The 8922-nt window shown below is 31.8% G+C and overlaps 1 protein-coding gene across 1 annotated transcript; it reads left to right on the forward strand.

Annotated features, from left to right (window-relative positions):
* Nucleotides 1–439: 439 nt before the first annotated feature.
* LOC134683607 (uncharacterized) lies at nt 440–6933 on the forward strand. Its single transcript, XM_063542915.1, has 3 exons — nt 440–498; nt 5524–5644; nt 6596–6933. Exons 2-3 carry the CDS (start codon nt 5524–5526, stop codon nt 6928–6930), a joined length of 456 nt encoding a protein of 151 aa, XP_063398985.1. The 5' UTR covers nt 440–498; the 3' UTR covers nt 6931–6933.
* The last annotated feature ends 1989 nt before the right edge of the window (nt 6934–8922 follow it).

The raw sequence follows: 8922 nt of genomic DNA on the forward strand, positions 1-8922 counted from the left end.
TTAAGATGTTTGGATCAATGGAAAACTCAAAGCCGTTTTAAGGTTTTAAGGTTTTTCTCAGTCTGTGACCGAGAATATGGTTTACTAGGTATAACGAGTACCAGAGATATTGATATATCAATAACTAACGCTTAACATGATGACATTTTCAGTTCAGCCTTTAAAGTACGACAACTTAATTTGTCATGATATACATGATCAAATAGTTCCTTCTATTTAACCCAACACCATATTAACACGTAGGTCCGCAAGGGTACTTGCGTTCAAATCAAATTCTAAAATTTAGGTGTATAATGTATAATTCTGAGTTCTGCTGACTTCGTCCATCGAAAACTTGAAAAAGTTTATTTTGAAAATTCAAGCTTGAACTATTTATAATCGTAAATATTTTTAATATGTTTTACCTAATGATACCTTTATAACTTTTACTTTGATAACATAGAGGTACAATGATTTAAACAGTGCAGACATTACTAAACATAAACATCTATTTCAAAGGTAAGTGTATTATCATAATCAGAAAAATAGTATAGAGCATGATCTACGGCTCAAGTTATTTCATATCTATAATTTCAATAATATTCAGATTCTTTCATACTTTTGAAATCAGAGACGGTCAGGTTTCTTTCTTACATTATAAGGCGGTACATAACATTACAGGGAGATTACTCTGTAAAATTCAGCTGAACGTTTAATCACATTCTGTTGTTAAAAGAAAATAATCAGCTTCTCCATGATAAAAACTAGTGTTTGTCAATTTGCCATGTATGAAACGAACTTTTTCTGAAAAAGTGTTTAGAAATTTTTATATTTCTGTCAAGGGGTCAGGGAAAACATTTTGTCAAAATGTTATAAAAATCAAATGAGGCAAATTAATTTTATTCGAGGTGTTTTGTACCACCTTTTAAATGAAATGCTTCAGAGATTATATAGTTTTAAGAAAAATCAGCATGACAGAGAGAAACTGTAATTTTTCGAATTGAAAAACATGAAAAAAAAACAAGTAAAAAATTGCTTGCATCCGACTTGCTTTTCTTGATTTACATCATCAGTAACGCTCAAGGCCGAATACATTGTATTTGAAACCCGAGGAAGTATAAGAAAAACCAAAGACGTTTATGACTAAAACATACCTAAACAATAGCCAAATTCATCTAAGGGCAACTTTACCTGAGGGAGTTGAAACCTTAGTTTCTATAAAAATGTATAAACTTTTAAACGAACAATTTCAGACTGACTACTGAGTGATAATACTATCGGGGACCGGTAGTACACCGACGAAAAATTAATTATTCGGGCTTATGAATTAGTACATCAACGAATGTATCATTATCCACAGGCTTTTAATATTACAAGCAAGATGTACGTTCACATCGTGTGATATAAGCGAATGTAGAAATATATGCAACAGGTCGTTTATGTCGCCGAGACTTAGAATATATATACATGCGGGTTCTATATTAATCACTCATATAAAGCAGTCAAATATCAAACAATTAGAAAGTAATGGACAGGGAAAAAATCAGTATCATAAGACAAATCGAAAATCACAAAAAAAGGACTCAAAATTCAAAACGAAAAGATTGAAAATTGACGTTAAGACATTTATACGTACTGATATCAGACATAAAATTCTTCTTTATCAATGAAGGCAAAGAATTTCTTCATTGCACTAATTCTAGTTTATTTACGCATCTTTGTCAATCTAATAAAATTTAATGTCATCAAAGTGAGAGGTTAATCTAGCTAGCTATAATTAGTTATCAAATGTACAAGGATTATAATTTAATACGTCAGACGCGCGTTTCGTCTACATAAGACTCATCAGTGACGCTCAGATCAATAGTTATAAGGCCAAACAAGTAAATAGTTGAAGAGTATTGAGGACCCAAAATTCAAAAAAAAGTTGGTCAAATACGGCCAAGGTTATCTATGCCTGGGATAAGAAAATCCTTAGATTTTCGACCAATTCAAAACCAGGTTCAATCCACCATTTTCTATATAAGGAAATGCCTGTACCAACTCAGGAATATGACAGTTGTTATCCATTCGTTTGATGTGTTTGAGCTTTTAATTTTGCCATTCGATTACGGACTTTCCGTTTTGAATTTTCCTCGGTGTAATGTATTTTTGTGATTTTTTTCTTCTGTTTTTTGTAATACAAATTCTGTTGAACGATTTTCGTTATTGAATTTCTAAAAAATAAAGGATAAAGATATTTTCTGGTATGTGTTTTGCTCACTGTTGAAGGCCGTATGGTGACCTATCGTTGTTAATGTTTGTGTCATTTTGTCTCTTGAAGAGAATTGTTTCATTGGCAAACGTAATCAAACCTTATGTCATTTGAATGCTATTTTCAAAAAGAGCGGTCCATGTACCCCGTGTTTCTTTAAAAAAAAAAAAAAAGAGTCGGGATAGTATTGTATTATTTTATCGCACATAGCTGTTTATTTGAGATATACACTGGTAAAGAAAATCCCCAATTTACATCAACAAACAATTACTATAAAATGACTTGATTTTAACAAACTGAACTTTGCATTATAATCGGTATAAATTATGATCTGACACAGATTACTATTTTATGCCTTAAAGGGGCACCAGCTACGAAATATAAAATATAAAATAAGATTTATTTTGTTCAATCATAAATGAAAGTAAAAAGTGAAATGATATATCGCTTTTAGGTCCAATTTTGTCAAATAAGCACAGCAACATCGATGATGAATTATTCTCTTGCAAGTTAATAATTCGACCTCATTGAATCCGTATTCATGGGAACTCAATTTGTACCAATGGCTAGAGATGGGTATCGCATGCATTGTGTGTGTTCAATTATTTAAAGGAAATAAATGACAACCTTGAAAGTATAACAAAGGTTAATCATTTCATTGAATGACTCGATCCACAAATCAGTTTTATGCCTGTAAATAAAGGCAACAGTAGTATACCGCTGTTCGAAATTCATAAATCGATTGAGAAAAAAACAAATTCTGATTACAAATAAAAACTAAGGAAACGCATCAAATACAAGAGGAGAGCTACGAAAAACAAACGATGATAAACACCTATTTTGAATTAATTATATAAAGCTAAACAGACCTAGAAAATCCAAATGCACAAGTTTTCTATCTCTTTATATCTTACTCATGTTTATATCGCTAATATGGCAATTGGGGATCAACTCGATAGTTCATTAGATGGCGACTAGACTAAAATACACAAAAAGCGAATCTACATATTATCAAGCCCATGCACGGTTTATTGTTTATTTTAGACTTTTTATAATTTGGATAAATGTTTTACGTTCTTATAAATCATATATGTGAATTTGAGTCAAATTGGAGAACATGAATTTGACAGCTAGTGTCCCTTTAAAGCATTTTTCATTGAAACATTGATTTCACCCGGATTGTGTCTTCAAAATAATGACACATCGTTGTGAAAGGAAATAACTCCATTGAATAGCTGTATACTACTTTTGCCTTTATAAATCGTCATCGGATCGGAATCTCTGCTTGTGCACAGTACTGTCCTCGAGGATTCTACCAGTCCGATTGCATAACAGTATCAAATCAACCCGGTTTTGCAATCAATTTATGACTATTGAAATGAGGTATACTACTTCCTTTATCCATATATGAATATTTAAAAATGCAATATATAAAAAAAAACTATAGACAATATTCTATCATAAGTGGTCTTATGTAACCAAATGAAACATCTTGTACCTGTATTAAAACACTGTTCATTCCATCATTTTCTACACAATGTACCAAGTAATATATTGTTTTCTATTGTATCCGTTTTATGTGTTTGATCATTTGATTTTGCCATTAAATGAGGAACTTTCCGTTTTGAATTTTCTTGGAGTTTGGTATTTTTGTTTTCTTATATTTTAAACAACAAATCAGTTAAGATAACAATCTCGAACTTTGTCATTACTCTATAGCACTTTAGAACATCATAAATATTTTTGAAAGTATCGGATGAACTACAGGCTTTTACAGAGGACCTTTCTGTTAAAAAAAATTCCATCCGTGCACAGGGTATAACATCTAGCCCAGTATCTAGATAAAAAAACTGGATCTTCCATCATTGTATAATGTAAAATCACAAAAATTATGAGCTGAAATTGAAATTAAAAACGAAAAGTCCCTAATCAAATGGCAAAATCAAAAGCTCAAACACACCAAACGAATGGATATCAACTGTTTTATTCCTGACTTGGTACAGGCATTTTACAAAGTAGAAAATGGTGGATCAATCTGGTTTTATAGCTATCTAAACGTTGTACGACAATCGCATCAAATTCCATTTTATTGACAACGATGTGTGAACAAACAAACAGGCATAATTCGTTTCATCCCGCTGCAATTGTTCGCACCTGTCCTAAGTCAGGAATCTGATGTTCAGTGGTTGTCGGCTGTTTATGTGTTTCATAAGTGTTTCTCGTTTTTTTTTATATAGATTAATATTGATTTTCGCGTTTGAATGGTTTTACACTTTTCCTACTAAATTTTGAGGCCCTTCATAGCTTGATGTTTGGTGTGAGCCTAGGCTCCGTGATGAAGGCCGTACCTAGACCTATGATGGTTTACTTTTATAAATTGTGACCTGGATTGAGAGTTGTCTCATTGGCATTCATACCACATCTTCCTATATCTATTATATATAAGGTAAAAATGACAAAAATACGGATACAGCAGTCAACATTGTGTTATAATCTTGATCACTATGAAAACAATCAAATACGTAACAAAGAAGCACAAACAGGCAAATAGAAATAGCACATTGGATACCTTATCTACTTAAGTGTGCTTACAAGCAACGTTATTTTGCTGGGTCTTCCAAAAGCTCAACGAAATACATTCTATCTATTTATATCTGTTTTATAAGCAATCAAGCCGGACTTTATAGTTATTGTCAAACTACCTATTCATCAGGCAGCATAAATCAGATGTTGATACTAAAAGATTCCTTTGATCAAATATAATCTAAGATTAAGTCTTAGGTGCATTATTTTTCTTTTAAGTTGTTATGAGAAAAATAATAATGTGATTTTTTGCATTAAAGTTCACCTTAAATATGTTAGTAAAGTAGAACTGCAGAATGAAATTATACAAATCAGCATGTTCAAGTCATGATGTGTACATAATAATGAAAGCTCGATTTTACCCAGGAGTAGATTACCTTAGCCGTATTTGGCACAACTTTTTGGAATTTTGGGTCCTAAATGCTCTTCAACTTTGTATTTGTTTGGCTTTTTAACTGTTTTGATCTGAGCGTCACTGGTGAGTCTTATGTAGACGAAACGCGCGTCTTGCGTATTAAATTATAATCCTGGTACCTTTGATAATTATTAAACATTCGACAATCAATCAATCCATCATTCATTCTTTCCATCAATCCATTCGTTACTCGAGTCATATTCAATTCAAATGGATTGTTTAATACAGTCTAAGCATTTGTAATTCAACTGTCATTTCACAGCATGGTACACGATGCACATGTATTTTACAGATGAGAACTGTCTGCTGCCATGTGTTATTGTTCTATTTATCTACAATTATAACAGAGGAATTTAGTTATGCTCAATGCCAACAACAAGATTCATCACCATTACTGTTTCTTTATGGTCTTGGTAAGTAAATCTCAGATCATATGACAAAATTAATTTATCATTTATAGGTCCGTTACGAAGTGAAAAATCCACAATCATCTGCAGACACTAAATACATGGTTGCCCTTTGACAGTTAGTTGCATTGCACTCGGACTGTTAGATTTATTTATTTTTTATCACTGTTTCTCTGGAGAGAAATACATAGATATATATGTTTTAAGCCGTGTAAGATACTTATAGTGGTATACTTATACATCCCTAGGATTTCAAAACTTTGGCTTTGAGCGTTCCTGATTAAATTAAATCCAGAAAAGCGCTTCGAACTTATGAAATGATTAAATTTGTTGTTTTCAATATTTTATATAAGATATTTGCAACCACATTCTATTGCAATATAACTTCATGACATATACGACTTTTTCGTTATTTCTCAAAGTACTAGATCACCTGCGGTTTCTTATCTTTAATTATTTTCTCTCATTGTATAAATATGATGCTCTAAAACAGAAAGATTCCTTGAAAGGATACAGTTGCAAAAATAATTTAGAAAGTAAAAACGGGCATCGTAATTTAACATTTGAAATCACGTATTATATACCTAACTATATAGTGATGACCAAGCGATATCTTGGGAATGTTGCAGATGGAATACAGTTGCACTTGTTAGTAGGAAGTCTTTTTTAAATTTATCTCTGTTTTATATGTGTACAACAATTAGCATATTACACTTTTCATTTCCAAAATTGTTCCTTCCTTCTAGATCTCAAATGTCATCCCCTTCAGCTATAGGTCAAGTTACTGTGACTGGACTGCTCTCTACCTAATGCAAATTATTCAAAATTCTAACCAAATTGCAATTTGTTTTATACAACCATATGAATGAGTTGCAATAGGTGGAGAGCAACTCTAACAGTCAAATCAAAGTAAAACAATGCATATTACGATTTCTGTAGTTTTTTTTCTTATTTCAGGTTCAGGAATCACAATAGGAAGTTCCATATATCCAACATGTCCAAAATGTACAACATGTCCAAAATGTCCTACATGTCCGATTGCCAGTTGTCCTTTGACACACCAATCCACAGTGACATGTCCTCCCGCTGTATCCATATTGCCAAATACCATTGAACCATGTCAATGTCCTACAACAACCACAAGTCAACCGTGTAATCCAAACGAATTGCAATCCTTGAGAGATGAAATTGTGGACTGGAATTACTGTCAAACTATATCTAATACAGCAGACTGCGATGCTGATCCTAGATGTTTTCATAATATTAACTGTGGGCCCATACAAAATAAATGACGCCTTTTGACATTATTTTACTTTGATGATTTACATTTTTCGATACATTTGCATAGAATGGATCAGATTTTACATTGGATGATTTTACCTATTGTTTTTAATTCCCTTTTGATCATAGAACTCGTCAAGTATTCATCCTAAAAATATATGTAAATTTTAGGTGTGGTATGATTGTCTTTGAGACTACTATCTGAGATTTCAAATGAAATTGATGTACAAAATTGTAGGCCACTGCACAGCCTTCACCTATGAGAAAAACACACAACATATAGTTGGCTGCAAAATGTGAAACAATCCAAAAGAAAATACCAAACATGCAAGGGTTATTATAAAGTCGACTTGCCCTCCAACTATAAACTGAAAGGATTCTCACTCACTATAAAGTAAAATCAGAAAAATACTTAATTCCTAGGAAGACCAAACAGAAAGTTTCTTATCAAATTGCAAAATCAAAGGTGAAAAGCTCAAACACATCAAACGAATGGACAACTGTCAAATTCCTGACTTGATACAGGCATTTTCTTATGTAGAAATTTTTAATCCACCATTTTCTTATGTAGAAAATGGTGGATTAAACCAGATAACCCGATATATAGCTGATATTAACCTTTTCTTGAATAACAGAAGCATAAAATTCCATTATATTGACAACAATACCATTTATATGTTCACTCACTAGCTGGAAGTTTACACATTAATAAACTTTGTAAAAAAAAACTCTAATCAAATCAATGCACTTGAAGTTTTGCCCTGGTCAAATATTTTATAAAATTTCTTGCCTTTTGTTGGCTGTTGTTCTTATGATTCTTTGTCAATTGTGTTCTCCAATTTATTCATATTGTAGTCCTGTGGTGTTGTGTTGTCATTTTGATGTTATATTTCACATGGCCATAAAAGTGCAAGGTTTGGCATGCCACAAAACCTGGTTCAACCCACCATTTTATCCTTTAAAAATGTCCTGTACCAAGTCAGGAATATGGCCATTGTTATATTATAGTTGGTTTCTGTGTGTGTGTTACATTTTAATGTTGCGTCTTTTGTTTTCTCTTATTTTTGAGTGTAAATTCACATTGCGATAAGACATGTCATGGTACTTGTCTATCCCAAATTCATGTATTTGGTTTTGATGTTATATTTGTTATTCTCGTGGGATTTTGTCTGATGCTCGGTCCGTTTCTGTGTGTGTTACATTTTAGTGTTATGTTGTTGTTCTCCTCTTATATTTAATGCTTTTCCCTCGGTTTTAGTTTGTTACCCCGATTTTTTTTTGTGCATGGATTTATGAGTTTTGAACAGCGGTATACGTTGCCTTTATTTGCCTGTGTAGGAATTTATTCTATATTATCTACAGCAATACAGTACTACCTGTGACTTTATCTTATTAATGGTGGCCATAAAAAATATGTCCACCATGGTGGCCCTATATGTCCATCATCATACCCCCTGTTGCTTTTTTAATACACGAAGTATTAATCAAAAACTAGTCAAGGATAAAGGTAAATCTTGTATGCATTGAAGTGTTAAAATTATATAACTTACAGGTCATGTGACAGTGTCTCAGGTAAAATATATGTGTTTGTCAAATTTAATAACTGTGATTATGCCAAGAAATTCAAAAATAAAATGAAACAATAAAACTAGTTGAAGAAATTGCTTAATGAAAAAAATGTCTCATTAATATTGGTTTTGATATAAAACCTTTTAAATATTTTTTAATCAATTTAAGTCATTTTTATTTTATATGTATTAAGTCGTATTTTTTGGTAAGTGAAGAATAAATGAATATCATTTTCAACTGCAAACATTTACAATGCCTGAACTTTTGAGAAGGTGTTTCTCAAATTAATTTTCTTAAATCAAAATGGTTTATTATTGTAGATAGTCTGATCTGCATTCAACATTATTGACATATGTTTATAATTGTCTGAAGACTTGCGCTAAAAAAAATTGGCAATTCATTATTTCTCTATCAAATAAAATATAAATGCTAGA

Source organism: Mytilus trossulus, chromosome 9, assembly GCF_036588685.1.
Source record: "Mytilus trossulus isolate FHL-02 chromosome 9, PNRI_Mtr1.1.1.hap1, whole genome shotgun sequence".
Lineage (NCBI taxonomy): Eukaryota > Metazoa > Mollusca > Bivalvia > Mytilida > Mytilidae > Mytilus > Mytilus trossulus.

Bases quoted from the DNA above. Each gene is read 5' to 3' on its own strand.
- LOC134683607 (XM_063542915.1), top strand. From the start codon at position 5,524: ATGAGAACTGTCTGCTGCCATGTGTTATTGTTCTATTTATCTACAATT. The intron at 5,645-6,595 runs GTAAGTAAATCT...TTCTTATTTCAG, and splicing joins ACTGTTTCTTTATGGTCTTG to GTTCAGGAATCACAATAGGA.